Here is a 27,325-nt window from a genome sequence, read left to right on the forward strand (position 1 = left end):
GTAGAGTGATAAGGTCCCCCTGAGCCTTCTCTTCTGCAGAGTAAACAATGCACTGATGGTGAAGGTAACCCCACCCAAATATTGCCCAACTGTTCCACACTCTCCTCCCCATTTATCCAATCCCAATCAACCCAGGGAATACAGTATGTTTTGTTACCTCCTGCTTCCGCACAGGTCATCTCACCTCTTGCTTATGTCCACCGTCTTTGCATCCATGGAGCTATCTCTCACAGAAAATTGACCGTGTTCAGTGATGTTGAAACACCCACTTGCTAAAATTCTGTGATGTGGGAAGATACTTGCAGAACAGGTAGAACTTAGCATACAATGCAGCATTGCCGTTGTTAGTCATCTCCGAACCCAGTGTCTCAGTCTCCATGGCTAGTCTTTTTAGACAGAAATCTAATTAAGCTCAGAGTAATCATAACATCACCAGACTGGGTTTGAATAAGCAAGTACCACTAAGTTTCATTCCCTAGGTTTCCATACTTCACCACTCTGGAGCAGCAGCGGTTTAAGCACTATGGAGATCTGTATTTCTTCAGCAGCAAGCCTGAGGTTTTCAGATATGGTTTTGGCTGATTTTCTTGAAGCTGATGGGTTGGTCATATTATTTGTAATCTGCAGTGGTGTTATGAAAACTCACACACACCATTCAGAGAAAATAAAGAGAAGGAAGAAAAAAGCTTTCCAGGTGTGCAGCATACAAAGCAACACTGCCTGACATTATCAAGGCTTAATCTGTGTCTTAGAGATTTGATTTTATGAAACAAGCTTCAAAAGTGACTTCTGTTTTCAGAACACTTATTCAAAAACTTATTTGGAGAAAAACCCCAACCAACACAAAAGCCTCAAAAACCCAACCCCCCAAAACCCAACCAGCGGCAGTTGGTTCCTCAAAAGGCCCAGCTTCAAAGTCATCAGCCTGCTCTTATAAAGGAACTTAGTCGCAGTAGCAAACGCTGTAACTTCACACTGGAGATCGTTCCACAGTGGTAGGCCCCTCGTCAGCTCAGACGCACAGTGATGTCAGGAGAGCTCAACGCAGTTGCAGCCTTGGCCTGCACAAAGCCTCACATCCTGATGTACAAAGCCTGTCTACTCTCTCACAGTTCTGCAGGAGTAGCCACTCTAAGTAGGTAAACTTTTCAGAACACTTGCTGTATTGGTTACAGTTCTGCTCCTCTTTTGATAAACCACTTAGAACCACAGACTGGTTTGGGTTGGAAGGGACCTTAAATATCAGCCAGTTCCAACCCCCTGCCATGGGCAGGGACACCTTCCACTAGACCAGGTTGCTCCAAGCCCCACCCAACCTGGCCTTGAACACTGCCAGGGATGGGGCAGCCACAGCTTCTCTGGGCACCCTGTGCCAGGGCTTCACCACCCTCACAGGGAAGACCTTCTTAATTTCTAATAAAAATCTACCCTCTGTCAACTTAGAGCCTTACCCTGTCACTACCTGCCCTTGTAACACCTTTTAACACTTCTGCTAAATGACCACTTGCCTGAGTATTTTAAATAGGTGCTTACAACAATTTTGGTTCTAATTCTTAGCGCACTTTTTCCAGTTGTTGCTGTAAGAAAACCCACAAATAGCAACAAGCCTGTTAACAGATACCTTTGAGATCAGCAAGAACTAAGCTGACTGAAACCCAGTCTGCTACATTCATTTGTTTATCATTTGCATTTCTCTCAGCTCAAGACAATGCAGATGTCATTTTGCTTTAGTTCACTAACTTCATTTTCAAAGCCTCAGTTCCACAACTGCTGTGTTTTTTTGTCTCAAAAATGACAAAAGAAGGATGATTTGATTGAACTTTTTTACTTGGTAACAGAAACTTTCCTATTGACTTCAGATTGTATAAACTATGAGGAGAAAAGCAGAGATTAATAAAGTTGACTTTGTCCTGGCTGGTCCACTCCAGTCACCAACAGCACAAGAAAAAACACATTCCCCCTTCCCCACTCCAAATTTTCTTCCCTTTTAGGGAGGGTGAACCTGATATAAAGAAACTAACCAAAGTTATTCAACAAAAAGTATGTATCAAAATCGCAGATTTAACTAAAGGATTCTGGCTCTGTGCTCAGACCACTTGCCTCTGCACAGCTTAGTTTGGGTGGGTTTTTCTCCGTGTACTCTTCAAGGCGCAAAAGCCACTTATTCCAGTACTCTGAGCACAGCTCAGGAGCCATGAAATGCTGGTGCGCGGGGGAGCCGTCCTTATAGGCAACCACGATGAGTCCACAGTTAACCTACAGGTAGAAATAGAAGGCTGCTGGAAATCCAACATGAAGATACAACTTCAATCAGGAATTCTACAAACTAAACCCTATCTTAACATGTAAGCATCTTAAATAAGAAACAGGGAACAAAAAAAGAGCAATAATTCACCATAAAATACTTGGAGACTGATGCTCAAATGCTCCAAAGACTCAAGAGTCCAAAGCTCTGACTGACTTCAGTGCAAACCAGAGGACCTGAATTCTGAGTCTCAGAGTGATGAGGTCTATTTAAACCTTGCAGATGCTGATAGAATTCCCAGTGACTGACTAGGTTTTGCCTGGGGTCACATAACCAGACTGATGCCATTCTCCAGCATCAGTGTGAATAGAAATGGTTGCTTAGGTATGTTCTGACATCCTTCATACTTGACAAACATCTAATCCAAACCTCAAAGAGCCACCAGGATAAAAAGAAAGTGGTGGGGGACAGAAGGCTAATAGCACAATTCTAGAATTACTGCCTATATTTCACTCTGCAAGGATCATGCCTGTTATGTGCTTGTGTTTACTGACCTCTACAGTACCCTAGAAAAGTCCTTTGCACAGCCTATGAATTACTCTGCTTTCTTCTGCTATTTCCCCCTTCAGTGTTTTGTATTGAAATAATAATTCTTCAGGCCAAGCAGGCCTGGCTACAATTGCATTTGAAGTATTTAAAAACACTATTCCACTGTCTTCTGTGGTTAAGTGATTGACAACACACTCTTCCTCTAAGAAAACACTGTACAACTTCCAAACACTTGAGTAAATCAGTCCCTCTTTTGCTGGTGGGATACAGCAACACATGATGCTAGCAATGCCCTGCCACCCCATTTCCCTGTTTGCAGGCTCTTCTGCTTCACTTCTCCCCCTTCTTACTCTTCACATAAACAAAAACCACACAGAACTAAGCACTGGGGGTTGCCCAGGTGTCAAGTCACTGTGAGCTCATCTGACATTCCGAGCATCCCTCAGTGCCACTGAGCAGCTCCTTAAAACCACTGAAAATAGACTGCTGACAGGCAAAGGCAGCAGGATTAGCAAGGGCAGTGGAGTTATTTCACAGTATGGCAGCTAAACCTGATCTAAGACTGAGCTGCTTTCTCACAAATCCTACCAACAGTTCCATGATGGCCAGTAAGTGCTAAAGGCAGTAGGTGGGGAGCAATGAAAACAACATGGGTGCTGCTGCTTGTCTTGGCAGGCAGCAGGGCTACTGACCTGGAAGTCATAATTGGCATCATGATTGATGGCTCCAATATATGCTGCAACCTGTAAAGGGTTGTCAAAAGTATTCTTCAAAGATGGCTTTGGTTTCTCTGAAGTTTTCCAGTCAATCACACACAACTGGCCTCTGCATAAGAGAACAAGATAGGACAATGTTTTAAACTTAAGTTTAGTCATAAGTAAGAAATAAGGGATGTGACAGCAAAGTTGTATTGCTCTCAGCCTGCTTCACCAATGGCATGTTGCTCATGATTATGCCTAAACAAGTCTCTTCCACACTTTGGTAGTTTAGATCTCCAAAATGAGTATCCACTGCAGTTCCTGCCAGCTGCTGAGGATCCCTTAACCCTGCCCCACTCATACTCTGTTCCACTAAAGGAATTCTCCACAACAGCACTTCTAACACCAGGTTCATCCAGGGGAGTTCATCTATTACTATTCTCTTAGAGATCTGGTCCAGCTTCCCCCTCCCCAGACACACCAGCTCCAGCCTGGGACACAGCCTCCCCCGTGCCACAAACCACCACACCACACTGGCATGATCAGGTTTCTTAGAGAACCAGTACCTCACCGATACTTAGCTACGCAGTCTACCAGGCCCAGATAGTGAAGAGTCTCATGCTGAACTGCACTTTCCAGAGCTCTCACTTCGCTGATATCTTTCAAGACATGTTCCACACTCGACAAGTAGCCGGAAACAGTGACATCTCTCTGCTCCTTAGTTACCATCTCTTCAGACAGGAATATAGATTCCAAAGTGGCATGAAAGAGATGTCCTTGGAGAAAAAGATCTAAGAAAAATGTGAAAAAAAACCCACATTTTACACACTACTCTTAACACCTGAGGGACTTGTATTCTAGATATTACGCAACATAGCTCATAAACTAGTCCTAGTTTATGGACTGAAAGTTTGAGGATATGGGGAGGAGAGGGAATAAGACAGAAAACCAACCGAAATGTCAACAGTGAAATCAGTATCTCTTATATTAATGCTTACTTTACTTTTTTCTGGTCTCTAATTACACAAACAGAAGTATGATTTTAAATGTATTGTTAATTCAAAGGCATTTGTGAATTTCTGTGAATTAAAAGTATTATTCTAGGCTGCTTTTACTTCTTCTGCTGCATTGGTTCATCTGAATGGAATTAAATCTCCTCCTGAAATGGGCAGGCAGAGTCCTAGGAGTAAAGGCTTATCTCAGAAATGATTCCAAGAAAGATAAATTTTAAATAGTTATGTAAGGTTTGTTATGCCACATTATTCACTGAAGTGTGTAACTCAAGAAGCACAAACACAGGATACTCGGTTCTAAAAAGCATAAGAATTCATGCGAGGAGCGCTCGAGTGTTTGGCAGCCTCTCTGCAAGAGGCTACCTTCTATCCCCCAGGTCCTCCCAGACGCCCCATCAATCCTACAGCTTGGAGGAAGTCACCTTTGTATGTCTTATGAAATGAATTATAGTATCACAGACTGGTTTGGGTTGGAAGGGACATTAAAGCTCACCCAGTTCCAAACCCCTGCCACAGACAGGGACACCTTCCACTAGACCAGGTTGCTCCAAGGCCTGAATTTCCAAAATGCCTGATCTGTAGGGACAGACACTGCAGCTATGCTAGCACATCCCAGCCAGCTGTCCAGACATTGCTTCCGCTTTGCAATCATGCTGTGGTTAGACTTACTTTTAGTATACTCTGTAAAACCATCTTTTCCAAGTTCCAGTATCATTTTCTGCTTCCATCTTTCTAGATAAAAGGCTTGCTGTGGAGAAATAGTCTGTTGAAGAATATGGGTAACACTGGGTATTTTTGTCTTGTTATTCTCTTGTAAAGGGATTTTCAAGGGGAAGTTTGAATCACTGTTGAGAAGGGGAATCTTCTTGTTCGGGTTTATTAAAGGAACCCAATTTCTTGGAGCTTTTGTTTCAGCTTTAACCGGACGTTTGTGTTGTTTTGGTGGCCCATATAAAAAATTGTCTTCTTCAAATATTGTCTCCGGCGTTTGGGCACTGGTTTTGTAGGAGGTCACAGAGGAGACCAAATTATTGTATTTTTCCTGGTCAACTAGTTCATAGCTGTTCACTTTTTTATTTTTACTATGAAGACATGTGGAGGTAGCCAGACACATAAATGGGAATTGCTTTTGGCAAAAAGGTATTTGAAAGAGTGTTTCTAGTTTCCCTGGTTTCATGCACAGTAGCTGTAGGAATTTCATTCTGACAGGAAGCATTGTGAATAGGAATTTTCTTTCTTCTGTTAGCAACAGTCGGTAGATTACTGTATTTCCACCCTGTGGAAAAAGAAATATGTGATTTCCAGAGTCATAAAACTCTGCCACCAACCTATTTTTGCCCTTTGCCAAACAGAGAACTGCTGTGGTCATAAAGTGTCTTCATACACTTTATGCCACCAAAACTCCTTTAGGTGAGTAATAATGTAAGAGAAAGAATCAATAAGCCATGAAAAGAGGAAATGATCCTGAAAAGAACTGGTGCTGGTCCACAGAACCTGAAAGAGAGCAAACATAAAAAGGTGTTTCAAGTAGCAAAAGCTACAGCAGAGGATGCTCTTACAGAAACAGTATCAGAACTGTCACTAAAGTAGACACGAAAACCTGATATGCAACAAACAATCCCCAAAAGGAGGGTGAGGGTAATAGAATAAAAAGGCTATGCAGAGAGAACGAAGCAAATTCATTGTTGTGAGGTATTAAAACCATGTAAGCCTACAGTGGATGACCAGCTTAAGGGGATTGTGGTGACAAAGTACATTTGGGAGAACAAAACGATGTTTTTACTTTCGTATCTCTAGGAGAAAGCAGACAGCAGCAGTATGTGCATTCTGAAATCAGGAGATGTGAGACTGGGAAAGCCAAAGAAACCAGATGGACTGCAAGTATATTCAGATTCCACTAAATCAGAGTAAACCAGAAAAGTATTTTTCTAAACACAGTTTCAAATGTGGCTGTGTGCCAGGACACTTAAAAGTTGAAAAGCAAAACCAGTATACCAGAAATATTGTTCCCAGCATAGCTTTCAACACTGCTTTGGAACTGCTGTGCTAAGTCCTATGAAAGTTTATGCAGTTGTGAACACTTGAATAGTGGCATTTAAATCAACACCAAACACTTGCAGAATTGAGGCCCTATTCTCCTACTTAAAGTTATCTGCTTACCCTGATAAAGTTCCCTTCCACCCACTACAAACAAAAAAAAAATGCAGGCAATGCACACTGCCAACTATCATCGGAATTTTGTTCCTGACAACACTTAAATGTTACTCGTTGTTTTTTCCACACTTCTTAACCGACACTTCACACACTGCCCAAGCCATAGGCACCACAGGCAACAAAAATACAGTAGGAGGAGTTATCCTGCATGGACAAATCCTGTGCTCAAGCAGAACTGCAGTGACACCAACGTGTGGGTGCAGGCATAGAATCCCAGACTGGTTCGGGTTGGAAGGGCCCTTAAAGCTCATCCAGTTCCAACCGCCTGCCATGGGCAGGGACACCGTCCACTAGACCAGGTTGCTCCAAGCCCCGTCCAACCTGGCCTTGAACACTGCCAGGGATGGGGCAGCCACAGCTTCTCTGGGCACCCTGTGCCGGTGCCTCATCACTCACATGGAAGAATTTCTTCCTAATCTCTCACCTAAATCCACTCAGGGATAAGATGCCCTGGTCGGGCTGTCCCCGCAGCCGGCACGGCTCCCTCAGCGGCCATGCCCCCACAGCCCTGGAGAGTCCGGCCATGAGGACCGCTCGGTTCCAAACCGGAGGCACTGGTGGGCACACCCTTGCCGGTTGACCACGGGCAGAGGTAGCTGCAGGCCCAGCTGCCGGGGCAGGCCGCTGCATGCCCTCCGCTCATCAGGGCCAGATGAAGACCGCCGCTGAGAACGCGCCCCTTCACCTCCCCACCACAGCCGGACAGCCCCAGCCCGCCTTCGCCTTCTCCCCCTCCCCGCGCTGCAGGTTTTCACCGAGACGGCCGCGGCCGCGGCCCCGTCACGAACAGGACCCCCAGGGAGGAAAACCGGGCGCAAGCGTTACCTCAGGAACGCACTTCCCGCCACCGCCGCGGCCTCCGGTGCGCAGGCGCAGTCCGGCCGCCGCCAGCACCTTCACTACACATGCGCACACCGCGGCTTGCTGGTATTTGTAGTTCCTCCGCTGCTCGCATTGGCTCGGCTCCGGAGTCTCCGAATGCGGTGCTGAGGGAGAGGGGGCTGTGCCTCCTCCCTTTAGCCTTATTTTTTGAGTGTTCTTTGAAAACCGTTCATGAGAATAACCCGAATCTTTAAAAGTAAGGAAAAAAGACAAAATAACCCCAACTAACGTTGTACCGCCATCTTGGATGAAGGCAAGCAGCATACTGCCCTCACCCAATATGGCCGCCGCTCCGCGCGGGGGTCGCCGGGACGGTGGGGGTGTGTCGCCGGCGGCGGGAGGCGGTGGCGGCTCCGCCCCGGGCTTATATGAGGCGGCGGCGGCGGTAGCGGGGAGGGTTGAGAGCGGTGGCTGTGGCTCGGCGGTATGGATTTGCTCCGGGAGGACGCGCAAGGCAAGGTGAGGGCGGCGGCCCGGTGGGAGGGCGGCCGGGCTGGTCCCGCGGAGCTTGAGGGAGCTCGCGTCCCGCCCGCCCGCCCGCGGCAGTGGCAGGGGTTTACTTCGGTTCAGTTTGTTGGGGTGTTTCTGGTTGGTTTCTTTTTAAGTGTTAATTTCCTTAGTCCCTGTGTTGCTTGTTCCCTGCACCCGAGGTGCTGTGTGAGCAGGTGGTCAGGGTCAGCGTGGGGTGTTGCCCCTGAAGGAAGAGGTGCCCAGAGAAAGATAAAGAGGGGTAGAAGGAATTAAAGCCAGAAGGGGAAGAAGGGAAGGGCTTTGGCTGCCACCGGCAGCGCAGATTGTGTGTGGAGCACCTTGGTGGTGGTGGTGGGAGCAGGATGGCAGGCAGGGCCTGGGCCTGTTGGGGATGGAGGAGCTGGACCTGCTCGTCAGGGTTTGTGGCTGGGCACTAGCAGTGAAATGCTGTAGGTGTTTTTGCCGAGGTGCTTAAACTTGCAGGCCAGCTCGTGTGCCTGTGCCCAGCTTTCCTGGTGGTGTGGCCTGTGTTAGCCAGGCTGTCAGCTGTCCCTTCAGTTGTGCCACTGCTTTGCTTGCCACATCGGTAGCTGGCTTGATTTGTCCTTTGTAGCAGTGTTGAAGCTTTAAGTGCAAAGGAGGTTTATATCTTGTCTTTGAGGGAGTGGGGGGGGGGGTGTTGCTCGATGTGAAGACTCTCAACTTTGCAGAGGAAATGCAAATTAAATGCAAAAATGGGAACTTTGTGAATCAATGTGCATGCATGTTGGCAGTGCTTGGAGTTATTTCTTATGCTGGAGAAGCTGCTTGGCTTAATCTACCTGGTTTAATAACTACCCCCAACACACATTGTATAGAAGGTAAGCCAGTTCTGTAGCAGTCTGTGAGCTGCTTATTTGACTTTCATATTGTTGCAGTAGCTTTGCACTGTGACTAAGCTTAACTCACTTGTGGGTAGATGAGATGTGCCTTACACTGTTAAGGGAGCTTGAGTCTTTTCATTCTGTGTTTTCTCTAGCTTTTTGGAAGATGTATATTGGCTGACTTGAGAGCTAGGAATACACCTACTTTTAACTTTCCTAGGTAACTTCCTTGCACATGGACAACTGAAATACGCACAGCATCTCCTGCATACGACTTTTAAAACAATCTTGATCCAGCAGAATAGGCAAATGTTTGTTAGGCAAGTGTTTTCCTGTTAGTTGTTTTGAGCTATGAATGAGCCAGTGCTTTAACTTTTTCCTCCTGCATGTGAATCTCTTAGTATTGTGGTGTCTGCCACCTGAGAGTGAGTGTAAGCCTTTATAGGCCTGCAGGACCTTCTGGGGAAGGTAAAATATCAACTGTCTTTCAGCAATTGGTAACTTTGAGTGTTTGTGTGTCATTTTGAACTTAACAGGAATATTGGGGGGAGGGGAAAATGTTCCTGCAGTGAGGGCTTGAGTAGCTTTAAGCTCTAATGCTCAATGGCCAAAGATTAACCAGTTTGTGTCAGGTAGGAGGGCTGCCTTGGGATTCAAGCAGCAAGGGGGAGGATAGAAATACTCCTGTCTTTGGTGTTTCCTTACCTAAACAGGAACAGACATGTGGAACTGGTGTGTGGCAAGTAGATAAAGCCTGTACCTATAAAGGAAACTTCATTAGGTATTAACCTTGAATAGGACTCATTGGTAAGTATAAACTAAAAGCTGACCTTGAGGTGGCAAAGCAAGAGAAGCTCAGGATATGTAGGAAGAGGGAGGAAGAGTAGGATAAGGGTGACTGGAAGTGCAGTGGGGAAAGATGGTGTAATCTGTCATGGAGAGGAAAAGGCACTTCAGAAAGTGAAGCGAGTAGTGGGACTGCCAAGCTAAGCTCAGTGTTTTTTAGTGTCAGTGGCTTGATAGCATTTTAAAGGCTTCAGTCTGCAGTTAAACTGCTCTAGATTGAAATACTGAGAGAGTATTGTAGCCCTTTTTTCTCAGAACAGTCAGAGATAAAAATGGTATGCCATAGCCTGGCACTTGCTCGTATTACTCTTGAACAGCGGTTCTCCGTGCTAGACAACTTCTATATGCTTTATAAACAGAGGAAAACTGAGAGCCTACTAGATCTTGCTTGTGTTCTGCAAGAAAACTGTGCATCCTGCTGGGCCTGAAAGCAAGGAGGGAGATGAACTGCCAGCAAGGAGAAAGCTACTCGATAAATATAATGTACTGTTAAGGACACAGAATCACAGACTGGTTTGGGTTAGAAGGGACCTTACAGCTCATTCAGTTCCAGCCCCTGCCATGGGCAGGGACACCTTCTACTAGACAAGGTTGCTCCAAGCCCCGTCTGACCTGGCCTTGAGCACTGCCAGGGATGGGGCAGCCACAGCTTCTCTGGGTACCCTTTGCCAGCGCCTCAGCACCCTCGCAGAGAAGAACTGCCTAATGTCCCCTCTGTAAATCTCCTTCTGTCAATTTTAAACCATTTCTCCTTGTCCTGTCCCTACAGGCCCTTGTCAAAAACCCCTCTCTAGCTTTCTTGTCGGAGCTTTTAGACACTGGAAGCTGCTCTAAGGTCTCTGCGGAGCCTTCTCTTCTCCACTCCGAACAAGCCCAGCTCTCTCAGCCTGTGTCCTGTTTGGGCAAATGATCTGATCTCAAATCCATAGGAAATGAGGAGAGCATGGTGTGAGGCTGCATTGCTGAAACACCCTACCACCAGTTCCATCCTCACTCCAGGAGGTCAGCAAAACATTCGTGTAGATGCTGACTGTGGCTTAGGGGCTGCTTCTGTTGCCCGATTCCAATTTTAGCTGGGCACGCATCATGTTACAGGTGGCATGTTGGCTAAAAGTGTTTAGCCATGGGTTGTGCTCTGCCAGCAGACTGCTGCAGTGGGGTGGGTTTGGCCTGTGCTGCCAAAGCTGCTTCTTGACCCCTCAAGCTGAGGAAGAAGTGCGTTGAGTGGAGGTGTCCATGTGCTCCTTGGTGGAGCAAGATGAGCTACTTTTCCTTTGAATATGGGATCCTTGAACATCCTGCCCTCTGTGAAAAGGTGTGTGACCACTTGGTTTCTGCAGTGATGCAGAGATCCCTCTGACAGGAGAGCGAAGCCATCAGGGCCAGCTTACTGCACAGCCAGTGGTAATAGCGGCTGCCTTCTGCTTACTTGGCAAGCGCTGTACTTGGTGAGAAACACGATTGCAATGACTAAATTGAGCTGTTACTTCCTCTTTATCTGTTTTAAGCAAAAGTAATTAAACCACTGCATTGCTGGAGTTCTGTGGCCCAAAGTCACAAATTTGGGGAAGCATTTTTTTGTATCCTAAGTAGCAGCATGAAAACTGAGTGCAAGAAGATTGGTTCAGTGGCTAGATGTAACTTGTACTGCTTCAGCTGCATGTTAGAGAGCAAACAGCAAATCTGTTACAAAGGCTAAAAAATCCAAGTTTCACATCTACTGTATCGCGTCTGTACTGCTGCATGTGTGCGGTGTACTTTCTGATGTATTTTTAGTATCTTGATTAAAGGGACACTTGGACTGCTTGTATCAAATATGACTAAAACATAGTTCTAGCAACTAATGTCACTAATATCTGCTGGCCAGTTACTCTGGAGGTTTGCTGGTTAACTCCTGGGTGTTGAGACAAGGCCTTCTGAGGGCTCTATATAAACTGCCAGGAAAGATCATGATCTTCTAGTGTTCTCTGGAGAGCACTTAAACTGGCTTAATTAGACTGCTCTGTAAAAAGTAATGAATTCTGGGTAGTGGCAGATGTAATCGCTACACTCTTGTTTGTGGCTGTTGTTTGAATGACAGCAGGGAGGGGATCAGTAAGAAGAAAGGCGTTTTCTTATAAGGTAGCTGACAATAAGCAGAAAGCTCTGTGACATGCAAGCCCTTGTGGAAGGGCTCCTTGCTCCTTCTGGGAGCCTAGCTATGTGGGAAACCCCTGCATTAACCTAAACAAATATGGATTCTTATTTTGCTAGCAATCAGATATTGTACACAGTTGCTTGCACTGGCAGATTCTTTTGTTAGAATGCAGAAGTAACATTGAGTCATCCAGAACTGATGCTAAAACTGCCAGCAGCTCGGGCCACTTGAAAGAAGCAGCTTCAGTGGTGAGAGCATTTCATTCCCCTGGGTACCTGTTAATGTGAAGGTGTGTTTGCATTGGGTGAGGCTGGTCAAAAACTTGTCTGTCGAGCTAAAGCTAGGGCATCAATGGTAATCAATGGTTGTACTTAAATGATCCAACCCTTTAATATCTCTAAGCAATGGAAAAAGTGCTGTAAAACTCTGGATTGGTCACAGTAATGCTCTCTGCTGTCTCTTCTCTTGGGCTTCCTGATAAGGTGATAGTGTCCTAATTGGTACCATAATATCTATTTTTAGTCTTCTAGTCCTGGTGCCTAGAAACAAGGATCAATAGGATGACTGCCTGTTATTCTGGAGGGCTCTGCTTATGTCTTGTTTCAATTTCCAGGTCAGAGTGTGATGGACAGTATTGAACAGGGAGAAGTTTTTCTTCAATCCTCACAAACCCCACTGGATCCCAATACAAGTCACTAGAGGCATGAAGCTAGAAGTAGAAGGCATCAGAGCAGCTGTAACAGTTGCTGTGGTCATTGTAAAACAGAAGTGTTTAAGCTTTTCTGAGAAAGGGAAATAAGAGGTGAAAGTGGGGAACTGTGCTGAGCTTGGGTGAGTGTTTCAGTTTGCTGTTTCCCCACTGTGCTGTTCCAGGAGTTGCCATCCTCTACTTCTTTTGGACATGAGCTCCAAGTAAGGAATAATCTCTTGCCAGCTGCTGAGCTTGGTCTATATACCCTGAAGAGCATGGGGGTGATGGTTGTTTCTGGTAATTGGGATGGAGAAACTTAATTTCTCTTCCCCCCTGCCTGGAGTGCATGGAAGAAGCAGTTATGTCCTAGCAGAGAAATGCCTCCAGAGATGGAGCTGCCAGCCATGGCAGGCCAGAGAGTAGGATGGAGTGGTTTCATGGGAAGGGCTTGGGTTGGATGTCTGTTATGATAAAGAAGCAAGCCTGAGGCCTGATGATGAAAGCTTAATTCCTTTGCTCTGCACAGCCTTCATATGATCATAAGCAAGGTGCTCTTCATTTGTGTTTGTAGTATGAGTGTAAGAGAGATGGTGGAATGAAAGGTCCTGAATGATGAGCTGCTAATGCTACAGGGGCAGGTGCTGGTGTGGAACATCTGCTTTAGGTGCTTGCTTTATAGTGCCTTATAGAGCTGTGGTAACAAGATGGGGTGTGGGGGGTGCTTCTTGATTCTAATTCAGTGGAGAAATGCTGCTCCAGCATGTTCTTGTAGGGAAAGGAAGAGCTCTATTTTCCCAAAGTCAGACATTGTGAATGCTCTCTTTGTAGTCTGAGCCTTGCTGCCATGATTGTGTAATCCTAAAGGTTTCTGGCCTGGAGTTAGGAGGCCACAGTGACCTTCACAGGAATAGAACAGAATGGTGGTTTTGATTCTCTCTTTCAGATGGCTCCAGGTCCTTTACTGAATTCCAGAGTCCTGAAGTGCAGAGGTGATAATCCTGTGTATATAACTCTCTTCAAACAGTTATATGCTTAATGTTTGAGCTTGCAGTGACCTGCAACAATAGGGGGCCATGTAGACTTACAGCAGATGTTTAGGGTAATAGAGGACCAAGATTTTTTACTTTTAGCACGTGGCTTCATGTAGGCTTGAGAGGCTGAAACCCACCACTGGATGTAGGGGTGCTCTTCACTCTTCTCCTGTTTTCCAGGCTGCTCTCACGTTTTGGGCACTATGTGTAGTACAGCTGCTCTGGAATGCACAGCTGAGCACTGCTGCTGACTCCCAGTTGTTTCTGTGTGAGGCCACACTGGGCAATAAGTTCTCTCGCAGCAGCATCCCTGGGGATTGTTGAAGCTGGAGGTTATTTGTCCTTGCTCATTGCCTCTGCAATTTATAGTCCTGGTGTGTGGGGAGAAATGCCTGTGATACAGGAACAGCTTTAATCTGACTAAGTAGTACCATCCTGTGTCCATACCTGCCCATCTCCTGTGCAGCCAACTACTAGGCATGGAAGGGGGTGCCGACAGCACTTAATCATGGCTTACCTTCTCCACAAGACTTAATAAGAAAGCTCACAAATTCTGGACTGGCAGATTGGTGTAGTCCTTTCCTTAGTTCAACTGAGAGGAAGCAGTTTCCTTTGGCTTATCATACTTTCCAGACTCAGCAGTTCATATTGTTCGCACTGCTGAGCCTGTTTGGACAGTAAAGATAAGTTAAGCAGGATGCAAAACACTGGGGTCTGCATCGTTGTCACTGCTTTGGCTGCTAGGGTTATCTGGCTGGGAAACACTGACCAACTTGCCTTTTGTTTAGCTGGCAACACAGAGCTGTACTTGCAATGAGACTAATGCCCAAATGGTGGCCTTCCATCTATCCTTCCTCTGGTGCTTGAATGGGGCAGCTTCTGCCTAAACCAGTGTCAGTGACCTCTGAACCATGCACATTTGGACTGTTTGGTCTATACCTTCCTAGTAAGTATCAGAATTGCATGCCTGTAGGATAAAATGATAATCTGTCCTATGGGGTTACTGGAGAGAAGTGACTACTATTGGAGTCCTTGAGGTGTTTGGAGTCCCACTGTGTCCATTTGGATGTGAGCAGTGCTCGGACTGCTAGGAACTGTGTTCCAGGGCATGCAGGGTAAGCTCAACAGTCTTCCTTGTTGCCAAACCAATACCCAGGATGGGATAAAAGCCTTCTGTCCTATAGAAGCCAGAATGGGAAGCTCAGTGTGCTGTGTACATGGTCTTTCCATAGGCATAAAATCACAAGCTTCAACTACCAACTGAAGGGGGAGATGGAAGTCTTTAGCACGGCTTGAAGGATAAGGCTGCGTTGGCTGGGCTATCCCTTGTTTAGGTGTGAGACCCTGATTATAGATGATAGCAGTAACCATCAGTGGTAGTGGGAGTCTAGGCAGGGGCAGGCTGGCTGGAGGCAAATGCAGGCAGCCAGAGACTTGTTTTCCACCAGATCTGCAGCACACAGATGACCAGACTAAGGAAAAGGAGTTTCCAAAGCTTTTGGATGCAAAGCTTCACCGTATAAAAGGCAACCCCTCAAAAGCTTCTGGAAAGCTGCGCAAGAACTGAAGGCAGCATTCAAGCTATCTGTGACATGACAGCCTTGCTCAGATGCTGTCTGGCACCGCTTGCTTGTGGGCTTTGATGCTGAAACTTGTGCTTAGTGGGAGGTAAGGGCAAGCTCCTGGCTGGTGGGTTCTGTGTATTTATTTGGATGCTGCAGGGTGGTGAAATGAGATCTGTCTCCTGCTTGCCTTCCTGGGAAGACATTCAGAATTATCTCTAAAGGATAACCTTGGGATTCAGCGTGGCTGTGATGGTCACTCTTCAGCAAACTTCCTGTGTTGTGACCTTGATCTCTGGCAGCTTCTCCCTTCTGCAGAGAATGAGTGCTGCAGCACTGAAGGGAGGGCCTCTTTGGAGACTGGTTTTGTTTCATGTTACGGTGGTTCCTGTGCTAGGCTGAGGTTCTTCCATGCTTCTGGACTAGCGATGACTGAAGCTTGTGATCACTAGTGTTTAATAGCTTGTGAAAGTCTATTTCTTGGTATCTAGACACATGAATCTGCTTGATGTAAGAATCTCTTAAGAGATGCTGGATATGCCTGAACTTTTTTTGCTTGTTTCTGAGGTCATTCAGGAAATTGAAGCCACGATGAATAATATGATGCCAGGTATCCTGAAAATAAGATCAAATAGTGCTACTGCCACAGTGTTCTTGGGTTTTGGCCCTGTTTCTGGCAACCAGTTTGCTCTTAGACTTTATGGGAGCCTAAAGGTGTTTTGTGCCCCACTTTTCTCCAAGATCAGAGGTGGTGTAGCCTCTTCAGCTGTCAGCACAGCAAGTGGAATATGTGCAGTAGTTTTGGGAGGTAGGAATGGCAGTAGTGATCCATCTGGGCCTGGTGAGGAAGCATCAGGCTTTGCCTAGGGCTTGCTACTTGTGATAGATAAAAGCACTTAATTCTTCTTGCCTTAGATTAAAGCAGCTCTCTGATCTAAGAGTGAGGAAACAGATCACAAGCCTAGGCTCTTGGGAGCTGTGCCGCCACATATTGTGGAGGCACAGGGTAATGAAGAGAGAACTATTTTGGTTGTTGCTAAATGGCATAATAGGCTCTGGCTTGGTGTGTTCCAAGTAAACAAGCTGGAGAAGTACTTGGAGGAAGATGCTTCTTTCAAGGCAGGTATTTCCAAATACTTGTGTGAATTCTACCAACTGGTTCTATTGGTTCTTCAGGCTTTAAGCTAATAAGCCTTGTTCTTTTCCTGTGTTTGGAAGGGAAGGCTTGCCACAGTGATGTGCAGGTAGTGTCAAGTCTGTTGTGCTTGTTCATATGTGCTGATCCTGAAGGCAGCAGTTCAGTGCAGTGTGGTTCTTGTTGATAGCTGATGACCAGTCTAGCTTCACTAAACCTACTTGATGTTTGAACTGAGGCTTATACTGTGAATTCTGTTGCAGCTGAGGTCTGTATCGGTAGACCTGAATGTTGATCCTTCTCTCCAAATTGATATACCTGATGCCCTAAGTGAAAAAGACAGAGTGAAGTTCACTGTGCATACTAAGGTAAGATCATGGGGTAGAAAGAAGTCTTTATAAATGTTATGCAAGTAATGTTTGTATTTGTAATATGCATACCTGTAAAGATGGACTTGGCAATGAGAGAAATCTAATTAGATGGAGATTTTTCCACTTAAAGGTGGCCTGAGGGTGTATATATATGCAGAAACTTGAGATTTTCTGAGGCTTGAACACTCTCTAAATAGAGACAAGGTAGCTGGTACACTAGATTGACTTTGCTGAGGAATCCTAGCTTGACACCAGGAAACTGGGGAGTAGGGGTGGAGAAACCAGTTACTGTGAAACTTCATAGAATAAACTGCATTAATGCTGTTTCACAACAGTGCCTTTTCTTTAAATAGTCTCCTTGGGAGTATGGCTCTGAAAGGAGCGCCAGCTCAGCTAAAAGGGAGTAGGCGAGGCTCTTACTAGGCAAAATAGCTTCCTTTGGAAAGGGACAGAACTGTTTCTAAAAGCTACTAATTTACAAAACAGTAGGGCTTCTATATCTTCTTTTCCAGACTACACTGCCAGCTTTTCAAAACCCTGAGTTTTCAGTTACAAGGCAGCACGAAGACTTTGTGTGGCTGCACGATACGCTCACTGAAACTGAGGAGTATGCAGGACTCATTGTAAGTACTTCCTAAGAAACTTCATTCCAAGCAAAAGACTATAGTGATTTAAAATGCATATTAGTAAGGGCATGAAGCTTGCTTTACTAATATTACTAGCATTTAATAACTTGGGTATTCCCTATGCTTCCTCTTGCCTTAATTCCCAAACAGCTTGAGTGGTATGGCTCTTATGTTAACTTATGAACTTATGTCTGTTGTTATAGCTTGGAGCAGCAAAAAAACCTTGATGCTCTGGGAGTCTTTGACTCTCTGGTGGTGCTGGAAGATGATACAGTGAAATACTACTACTTAATATAGCCTTTCTTTCCTATGATCTTTCTTTTAAGAGGCCCTGTGGGCCATAGAAGGTGGCTGACTATAGGGTGGATATAGAAGCTGTTCCTCTTGGTTGGTTTCCTTCCTGGGGCAGGGGTAGCACAGAGCTGGGAGGAGCAAGTAGGGACCCAGACATCAAAATGGCCTTAGAATTCCTGGGTGTGAAGCTTCCCTGGCTTGGATGACCAGGCAAAAGGGCCTCCTTCCAGGGAAGGCTAGAGGTAATTTTGGAAAGCTTTATTTGCTAGCATCTATCACTAACCAATTCCTTGGCTAGATACCTCCAGCACCTTCAAAGCCTGACTTTGATGGTCCCAGAGAGAAGATGCAGAAGCTGGGGGAAGGAGAAGTGTCCATGACAAAAGAAGAGTTTGCCAAAATGAAGCAAGAGCTAGAAGCGTAAGTAGAATGAGACTGCTGCCAAAAGCAGCTGCACTTAGAGAATCCTCCTGGGAGGGCAACTTAGTTGGTGATAACTGATTTTGAGTGTGACTGTTTTGAAGGGTGTCTGATGCTGCATAGTCTTTAAAAGCTTAGAGCTGGGAGTTGCCAAAAGTTTCTTTTCAAACTGGAAAACTTCCTAGCTAAAGGGATTGAAAATAGTTTCTCTATCACCAGTAGCTATTTCAGAGGCATGCTGTTGAATATTTTCACTGGATAAACTTAAAGCAATTCTTTGTATATTGAAGAAGGCAGTACAAGAGAAGATCTCAGTCTGTTCTTTCCTTTCAGTGAATACCTGGCTGTCTTCAAGAAGACTGTATCATCACACGAGATCTTCCTTCAGCGGATTTCTTCTCATCCTGTACTCAGCAAAGATCGCAATTTTCATGTTTTCCTGGAGTATGACCAGGATGTAAGGCACTTCTTTCTCCTTTCTGAATGAGGCACAATGTTAGAGGTGTCTCTTTTTCTGGCACGGTCAGAATGTTATGTAAATCTATGTGCAGCATCAGTGAGCAAGATATTGCCAGTGCTTCTGTGAGATAAAAGGGTGAAAAGCCTGACCTTTAGGCCTCTTTCTGGTATAAATCTCATCTTTGTTTCTTAATTCTAGTTAAGTTGGTTAGGCAGTCAGCTTTGTATGTCTTTATCTTAGGAACAAGTATGGTTCAGGTGTAGCTGTGCTGTGTGTTGCATGGTCCTGAGATGGAATAATGGAGGTCTATTAAAGTTAGTGCTGCATCTGTTTTGTCAGACCCAATGATGAATGATAGATGCTGATCCAAGATACGTAAGGAAAGACTGAGCTGTTTCTGAGAATGGGAAAAAACTCTGTGGCACACAATAGCTGAACAACCTCTAGTCAGGCCACTTCTTTGTACATCTTATACAAGTGCTCTGGAGAGCTTGGAAATCAGCCTACTCTGTCATATGCTAGATGTAAATGATATTACTTCATTGCAAATGTCAAAATCCTCACATTTTTGCCCTTGGGATAACTTCTTAAAGCTGTTTGGTCTCTGTTGCAGCTGAGTGTTCGGAGGAAAAACACAAAAGAGATGTTTGGTGGCTTTTTGAAAAGCATGGTAAAGAGTGCTGATGAAGTCCTCTTCTCTGGAGTCAAGGTAAGGTAGTTGCTTTACCTCTTGCGTACCCTCATACTGATTGTTGCTTCCTGCTCTAGGGAGGTTAGTTATGTCTGCTTTAGGATTGAGGTATGTAAGTCTCAGCTACTAATGCTAACCTTCCTTGTTACTGCTGTCCCACGTTGGGTGGAGTAGCATGGATTTATTTTGTCTCTTGTAGAAATAAGGCAGTAAAGCTATAGGCTGTTAAAAATTGAAGTGCATATTTAAAAATTACTGAAAAGTTGTCTTAACACCTGACACTTGTGAAGAGGAAGGAACTACACCTTCAGCAAATGTGCTTGTGGCTTTTGTCTGCTTTAGAGCTCTGAACAGACATGATTTTACAGGTTTGTGCTTGCATTAGACAAGATCAACTACCGAAGTCTCCTGCAACTAGTCCAGCTTCAGCTTTTCTATGGTGCTGCCACAGTAGCTCTTTCTAATAGACTTGCTTTTCTAATCAGGATGTCAGGAAGCATTACAGTATGTATAATGTTTGGTGTGGATGTGAAGCAAGCTTGTAAGCTGCTTAGCTATTGTGTGTAGCAGGCCTGGGAAATTCCAACAGTTGGTAGCCCTGAGGGCTGTCTGATTACCATCTTACTGGTTGCTTCAGATGACGTGCAGTGTTGAATAGTTGAGTGTTAAGTCCATCTTCACTGTGGTGAAGAAACTTGCTGGACAGCTTGGTTTGTCAAACCCTTGGGTCAGGATCTTGTCTTAAACTCTGCTCTTCAATAGAGGTTGATGGGCATAATGAATCCCAGGCTGGTTTAGGTTGGAAGGGACCTTAAAGCTCATCCAGTTCCAACCCCTTGTCACAGGCAGGGACACCTTCCCCTAGAGCAGGTTGCTCCAAGCCCTGTCCAACCTGGCTTTGAACACTGCCAGGGATGGGGCAGCCACAGCTTCTCTGGGCACTCTATGCCAGTGCCTCAGCACCCTCACAGGGAAGAATTTCTTCCTAATGTCTCATCTCAGTTCCCCCTTTGTCAGTTTAAAGCCGTTCCTCCTTGTCTCGTCCCTACAGGCCTCGTCAAAGGCCCTTCTCCAGCTTTCTTGTCTGTCCCTTTAGGCAGTGGGAAACTGTTTATAAGGTCTCCTCTGAGATGCTCAGGTGGCTGTGGTTATATCTCTTGGCCCCTTCCAAAATAGGGATGCGCTTGTATTCTGCAGTAATATAACTGACTTAACAGGTCATTCTCTCTTTCAGGAAGTAGAAGACTTTTTTGAACAAGAAAAGACTTTTCTCGTGAACTACTACAACAGAATCAAGGATGCATGTGCAAAAGCAGATAAGATGACAAGATCTCATAAAAGTGAGTATTTTCAAAGACTTTCCTAAAGGTTTTGTAGTCTTGCTGATTTCAGCCTGAAAGCTTTGCCTTTGTTCTTGCAGATGTTGCAGATGACTATATTTATACTTCAGCTTGCTTGAACAGCCTGGCATTAGAAGAGCCTACAGTTATCAAAAAGTAAGCAATTCTAACTGTCCATAAACATACCTTGAGTCTGGGAATATCAAGTTGCTTCTGCAAAATCCAGGGGATTGAGTCATAGCTGGTTTGAGTTTCTTGAATTGCAAGCAAGTGGATTGAAACTTTCTTTTCTCTGCTGCTCCTGGTGATTCTTAACTAGATGATCTCTTGCCAATAGTGCCCTAGAGCCAAATTGTTCTGGTCACCAAAGCTTCTTTTAAACAGAGGTCTCCTTGATATTTTCTTTCAGGTCACAAACTCCCAGAGAATATGAGAGGAAGGGGTTGTGCATCTGCTCTAATGTGCTGTTAAATACAACCACAGCTTACACAAGGCCTGCATTATCTTCTGGGCTTTTGAAGTTCCAGAATAATAGGGCACTTTTAAGTTATGGAAACATTGTCAGCTTCTCTAAGGTGAATTATTCCACCTTCCTAAACTTTGCTATCTATTTACCTAGGCTGGTAAATAGATAGGCTGGTGAAAACAGAATATACCTGGTTAAAACAGAGTGTATAGCTGAGTAAACAAGACAGTTCATCCATCTTGGAGGTAGTAGCAGGGAAATTCTTCACCTTCATGCTCTAGAAGTCAATGTTTACTTTAAATGGTGTTTAGCTGCTTAGCTGTAGTAGTCTGTTAAGCTGGAATCCAGCACCTCTTCCACTGAACCTTTTGTCCAGGTCTTTGCCTAGACCTGAGTTCTGGTCAAGACCTTGATGGGATCTGTATATCCTGTTACTTATCAGGCTAAGAAGCATCTACAACTTACTTACGCTGTTTTTCCTTGTAGGTACTTGTTGAAAGTTGCTGAGCTCTTTGAGAAACTCAGGGTAAGAGAAGCTTTGGAGGGGGAGAAAAGAATCTCTGAATGTGGATGTTGCTGTTTCCTGTTACATACCAACTATTTGATCTTTTCTGCAGAAGGTAGAGAGTAGAGTTTCATCTGATGAAGACTTAAAGCTCTCTGAACTGTTGAGATACTACATGCTCAATATAGAAGCTGCTAAGGTGAGAACAGTTTTCTTTTTGAAGCTTAGTTTTATTATGGGCTTCATGACTCGCTTGTGGTGTTCTTTGTGCTTTAAGAAGACGGGAAGTCCACCTTAAAGGAAGCTGGACCCTTGTTTTGCCTAAGAAACCTGGCATTTCTAAACCACAGCAGAATACAGAAACTATATATTGGCTAGCTGCAGTCCAGCCCACTTACAGAAGGGCTGTTTAAGATCTCTAAACAGTTTTTCTAGATTAGAAAGAAATTAGTGCAGAGACCTGTACTGCTTGTCATGTCTAGGTTAGTATAGTCAATCTGTTAGATCTCTACCAAATTAAATAATAGGGACACATCCCTTAATAGAAGTAGACTGAAGGAGTTCAGAAAGTGCTATTCCTTCTTAGTGGAGAGACCCACCTTATAGGATAAAGCCACTTCAAGGGAAGAAGTGAGGCCTACAGTAGCCCTCAGGCTTCTTTCTTGCTCAGGCATAAGTGGCTGTACTGAAAACTTGACACTGCACTGGTGAAAGGCTTCTGTTGCCCTGCTAGGAGTATATATTATAATATCGTGTTGGAAGAAGGAGAATCTGGTGCTGGAAGAAGTGAAACCTGCTGCTAAAATAGCTGAACCTCAGTTTGGGAAGTAGTTCTCTAAAGGCTTTGATGCATTATTGCTGTCTGCTTTCAGGATCTTCTGTACAGACGTACAAGGGCTCTTGTCGACTATGAAAACTCGAACAAAGCTCTAGATAAAGCAAGACTAAAGAGCAAGGACGTCATGCTGGCTGAGGCACATCAACAGGATTGTTGTCAGAAGTTTGAAAAGATTTCAGAATCTGCAAAACAAGGTATTTGTGCTGAATGGGGATCTTAATGCAGTCCAAGTCTCCACCTGACTTCTGTCAGTACTGAAGGCTTCTGAAGCAAGTAGTCTAAGGGCAATATAGATGGCTGTAAAACTAATGTAGCTAAATGCTTTTAAGAGTTGACTGAAGTGTTGTTTTCCGCCTCCACCTGAAGGTGACTACTTAGGCTTCTGATTATCTCGATTAGAACTGTGCAAACAGGCTTTTACTCTGTCCCAGTACAGCTGAGTCTGATACAGAGTTTCAAACACTGGTTCTTAGATACTTTGGACAGTATAAACCAGGAAACATGCTTTCATGGTACACATGCTACTCCTTTAATGTTCTTGGTTAAATGTTCAGTGAGAACACATAATGTGTGGTTTGCTCCTGTTTTATTCTGATTGTCTTCCTACAAAACCTCTGTCTTAGACCAGCTGTTTCCTCACCAAGATGTCAGTGTTGTATGATGAATGCATCCCTGGCTACAAACAAAGGCTAACTCTTGAACCTCTTAGTGGTCGAATACTGGAACTAGAACTGTACAACAGAACTCGTGAAACATCAGAGGCATTACTTGAAAGTTCAGTCACACTTTGTGTGTCTGTTTTGTCTTTGTTCTTCTCTACAGAACTGATGAGCTTCAAACAGAAGAGAATAGCAGCATTCCGCAAAAACCTAATTGAAATGGCAGAACTGGAAATAAAACACGCAAAGGTGTGTTCTCTTTGGCATTTAACAGGTGTAGCTTTAGAGCAGTGAGTATGAGGTAACTTGGAGAATTTGCTGGGTTCACTTTAAAGCTAGGAAATGTAAAATAGAACAGTGAAAAGCTGTAGGTATAGCACATACAAAGACAGTCTTGTCTGTCACGTGCAGAAATTGTTTTCAGCCTATGACTCCTACAAGACCAGCCTATTGCACTGCAAGTGAGAAATCTCAATTTGCAGGTAGTATGTAACAGCTCACCTCATTTCCCGTCAGGCAGTCTCATCTGTGGGGTTGACCCTTCCTGTATCTAGAGGCAGCTGCTGCTTCAAGTGTTCCCGAGTGCTGTGAGAGCACATACTGCAGTTTGTGGTTTAGCTGTCAGCCTTTCTCGCTTGGCTTGGCAGTGAAGGGGAACACTGGCTTTGTAGCAGCCTCTGCCAGGCTTTACTGTGCAGGTTTAGGAGTAGGCTGCAGAGACAACACCATGTACTGCCAGCTTAATCCAGGAAAGTGCACACTGGTGGAAGGGTCTGTTAACTTAATATAGAAAGCAGGAAGGCTCAGGAAGAGATAACTGTGCATCCTCAGCTTCTCTTGGAAGAATTCTAATTTACTCTTCCCTGGGAGTCCTGGACTTCATCACAGGTAGCTATGTCAGTGCTGAGCTTGAATGTGACATAAAGGCTTGACAATAGTGCTCAGTGTGGTCCACATTAAAACCTTTTACTCTCTTGCCCCTCTCCTGACCATAAACTGAGTCATGGTTGCAGACCTGCAGGAAGAGGCAGATCACAGACTCTGTGATCTGATTTTCATGCTTTACTACTTAAATGCTTGTCTTTGCAGTCTAAGCTCTTTAGTATTGTCATAGGATAGAAAATCCTGGGATGGACCTACTGGTCTGGAAGTTACTTTGGTGTGGGAAGCAGGTTGTTAAATTATCAATCATACTCATTTGAAACTAATTCTCTTCCTTTCCAGAACAATGTCTCTCTCCTGCAAAGCTGTATTGACTTGTTCAAGAACTAAAGCGCCTTATTCTGAAAATGTGAAAAAAAGCATCAATTGCACTCAATGGCCAGGGGCAACTTATTGGCTTGACTTCATTAGCTTAAATATTGTCACTGAGATTCTGTTTGACTAATACTTAAATATATTGATAGTGATACATTGACTTTCTTGGTATAAATGAGAATTGTGTATGAATTGTCTGGATGTAGCTAACATCCTCTTGGCTGATAACTCAAAATGAGTCAAATGTAAGAAATCAACTTGCTGTTGACTGACTTCATCTAGCAGAAAGTGTTTCCTGAGAACTCTCTTTTTTTGCAGGATCAGAGAGTTATCTGTCTCTTCATAGCCCTGATATATTTAAAACTTGCAAATGGGAGTGACTTATGTGTAGTAATTTTATAAAGCAAATATCTTTAACATTCCACTTCCCAGACAGATTTCTATTACAATATATTTTGAATTTCTATAACTACATTCAGTATTTGTACACTTGGGCAATACAGCAAATAAAGATGTCTGATAGAACAAGCTGTTGTATGGCAAGACTTTGTGTGGGATGTAACATGCCAAACTGAGGTTTCAGGCACAGAACGATGACAAATCACTCATCACCTGGAGATCTTCATGCAGAGCACTAGAGATAAGTGTTTGCCTCAATAGGATCGTTCTTGGAATGGGTGTTGACCCAAAATATGGGGACTTCAGGTCATATCTGTGTCTTTAAACTTTTACTTCCTACATGCTGCACACAAAGGTAACCAAGCTTTTCCAAAGCATTGATCTGTACAGATGGCTTGGACTCCTTCAGATTACTTTACAATGCTTGATGTTTTGTCAATCTTTTCACTCCTGCAAGCAACAGGAGGCTGTTCACAACTTCAGGAAGCACAGCCCTGAATCTTCTGTAAGATAAACCTCTTTAAACTTGGTATGGCCACCTGGGTGTATGCTGCTATAGCTGAGGCAACTCAGCGTGTATGTAAAACAGAGTTATTTCTATAGATTGGCTGTTGTATGGCATATGTGGATACAGGTCACTGAGCCATAACCTTCTAAAGGCAGCTTTCTGAGTGAATATCTGAGCCTTGCTTAATTTCTTGTGACGGAACTTCTAATTGTGCTCAAAGTAACCTATGTGGCTATGCTCTGAGCAGATTGCCTGAAGCAGCTACAACCAGAGAAGTTCTGAGAATGGGCAGCTCAGCAGCAGTATATGTAAGGATTGTTTAGTAATTTACTTTTCCATGACCTATTGCCTTTTCTCTTTCAGTACTCCAGGACAACTGAGCAGCTCTTACCAGCCACACTATCCTGAAGCAGTCTAGCTGAAAAATGTCTGAATTGTCTTTACCTTTGCTTGACAGGAATGATTTCAACTTGTGGTTGATTAAGGTTTCTACAGTTCATGCTCAGCTTCTGCCCAAATAACTGTTTCAGCAGCAGCCATACAAGTATATTGATTGTGGATATGTGGCCCCTGTATAGAAGAGAGTTGGTATGTGGCATCACTGTCACCTATGACAGATGACTAGGAGTTTATATGGCGCTTGTCCTGGGGCAGCTAGTGGTCCCAAGCTGGGCAATTCATGCTGGCAAAGTTTTGGCTTTTCCTAGAAATGCCCACTGTGCCTCTTGCTCTCACTTCTGGCTGCTTCATCCTAGGCCCTGCTTGTGGGCCATTTCAAGGGCCTTATTTTCCCCAGAGAAAGGCTGCAGCTAGTATCAACATGACAAACAACACTTTGTCCTTACTCGAGAAGCAGTCTAGACTGTTGTGGGCTTTATGTGCTGCCAGTAACATTTATCTGAGGCCGAGATGCCCTTTTTTTTAATGCTCTCTTAGAGTATTAGATACTTGCTCTTGTGTGGTTTGCATTCTGAATTCCTGGCATAGTGCGATTCAGATTAATGTATTAAATCTGATCAGGTTAAAAAGTATGTAAAAGACTTGAGCGGATGTAATTATGGCTTTATACTGATGTGGTAGGTATGGTAGTTCTAGTTAATCAATAACTGCAAGAAACGGTAACTGGGAAGTGGTCTGCCTGCCAGTCAGTTGCTCTGAAGCTGTTCTGTGTCAGCTCTGCCGGTAGAGTGCATTGCAGTCAGCGTCGACGTCTGAACCGCTTTGACTTGGAAAATACGAGTCACAGCACAAATCCCGTTACTGGAGGCCAGTGGGTGGCGGGCTGGGGCAGCTGCTGGCAACTATAATTGCCCGGTGTTTACTCAGACTGAGTTGTAATGAGGTACTGGAAAGGCTGCTGCATAGCCGAGTTTCTTACCTGGCAGCTGGACATGTGTTGATCTGGAAGAGAAATTAGCTGCATATGTGGGCAGTCTGCTCCTAAGAAAGGACAGAAATCTTTCTTTAACTAATGCAATATGTCTGGACCTGGCTTTACTTGCAGCAGGGCCTTGAATAAAGCCTTAGCAGAACTAAGATCCGCACAAGTACATCAGTGTGATAAGGCAGGTTAGCATCAACATGAAAATAAGCTGAGGCTGAATTTAAAAGGCTGGTTGGGGGAGTGAGGAGTTTCATAGATGTCCCAAACAAGGATGGACTAGTGTATATTTACTGATCACATCTGTAAAGCAGTTTAACTTTACAAGCTTGTTGCTCTGCTTTATGGGTTGTAAATGGGCTTTCAAGAACAAAACCAAGCCTCATCACTGTGATGGTAACTGATGTGAAGAGATGTCAGTTCTTTCCTGTCCATTTGAATGAAGTCAGAGGGGAAAACTAGTGTTTAAAGTTTACTAAAGTGTGTTAGTAGTTGGCTCTAGTATTGTTAATGAAGGCAGATACGGCTACTATCTAGAGGTAAGCAAGTTGTTGACCTGCAGCACAAGTGCTTAGGTTCTATGCAATTCCTTCCAGCCATGGTGCCTCCAAGAGTTTAAATAGTAGGTCTCTGCTAATCCATCTTACCTTGCATGAGATAGGATAGGGATTCTCCCAGCAGGTACAAATCTCCAGCCTGTAGTCAAGGGCATATTGTCTAACCAGAGCTGGTAGCAGAGGTGCATCACTTTGTGCCTTGGTATTAACTTGTGG

General features: G+C 44.5%; 3 protein-coding genes across 6 annotated transcripts in view; 1 reads left to right on the plus strand and 2 right to left on the minus strand.

Annotated features, from left to right (window-relative positions):
* LOC134157217 (baculoviral IAP repeat-containing protein 5-like) overlaps positions 1-27,325 on the minus strand; it is a 121,842-nt gene that overhangs the window by 47,502 nt on the left and 47,015 nt on the right. The gene's annotated exons all lie outside the window — the stretch shown is intronic.
* The window catches only part of MGME1 (mitochondrial genome maintenance exonuclease 1), a 208,852-nt gene continuing 183,181 nt past the window's right edge, over positions 1,655-27,325 (minus strand). Inside the window, exons 1-5 of one of the 3 annotated variants that reach the window (XM_062605931.1) lie at positions 7,545-7,861; positions 5,175-5,781; positions 4,064-4,283; positions 3,487-3,619; positions 1,810-2,256 (exon numbers count right to left, since the gene is read on the minus strand). In XM_062605931.1, coding sequence (XP_062461915.1) covers positions 2,062-2,256; positions 3,487-3,619; positions 4,064-4,283; positions 5,175-5,721 — 1,095 coding nt within the window. In that variant the 5' untranslated portion in view covers positions 5,722-5,781; positions 7,545-7,861 and the 3' untranslated portion in view covers positions 1,810-2,061. Of the gene's footprint in view, positions 2,257-3,485; positions 3,620-4,058; positions 4,284-5,174; positions 5,782-7,544; positions 7,867-27,325 lie in introns of those variants that run through there. The other 2 variants (XM_062605933.1, XM_062605932.1) reach the window with 2 other exon arrangements.
* SNX5 (sorting nexin 5) lies at positions 7,916-24,792 on the plus strand. Of its 2 annotated transcripts, XM_062605939.1 has the most exons (13): positions 7,916-8,060; positions 16,601-16,705; positions 17,221-17,331; positions 17,927-18,048; positions 18,382-18,505; positions 19,122-19,217; positions 20,434-20,539; positions 20,620-20,695; positions 21,492-21,531; positions 21,623-21,709; positions 22,383-22,542; positions 23,171-23,256; positions 24,232-24,792. In XM_062605939.1, the coding sequence occupies exons 1-13, from the start codon at positions 8,028-8,030 to the stop codon at positions 24,277-24,279; spliced, it is 1,194 nt and encodes a 397-aa protein (XP_062461923.1). In that variant the 5' UTR covers positions 7,916-8,027; the 3' UTR covers positions 24,280-24,792. The 2 variants fall into 2 exon arrangements, with proteins under 2 accessions (XP_062461923.1, XP_062461924.1); XM_062605940.1 differs by lacking the exon at positions 7,916-8,060 and having other exon boundaries at positions 17,198-17,331.

The sequence above is a fragment of the Pezoporus occidentalis genome, unplaced genomic scaffold, assembly GCF_034315485.1.
Source record: "Pezoporus occidentalis ecotype Australia unplaced genomic scaffold, CSIRO_AGI_Poc_V1 ctg93, whole genome shotgun sequence".
NCBI classification, from domain to species: Eukaryota; Metazoa; Chordata; class Aves; order Psittaciformes; family Psittacidae; genus Pezoporus; species Pezoporus occidentalis.

Bases quoted from the DNA above. Each gene is read 5' to 3' on its own strand.
- SNX5 (XM_062605939.1), top strand. From the start codon at position 8,028: ATGGATTTGCTCCGGGAGGACGCGCAAGGCAAG. The intron at 16,706-17,220 runs GTAAGATCATGG...CTTCTTTTCCAG, and splicing joins AGTTCACTGTGCATACTAAG to ACTACACTGCCAGCTTTTCA. The intron at 22,543-23,170 runs GTATTTGTGCTG...TCTTCTCTACAG, and splicing joins TTCAGAATCTGCAAAACAAG to AACTGATGAGCTTCAAACAG.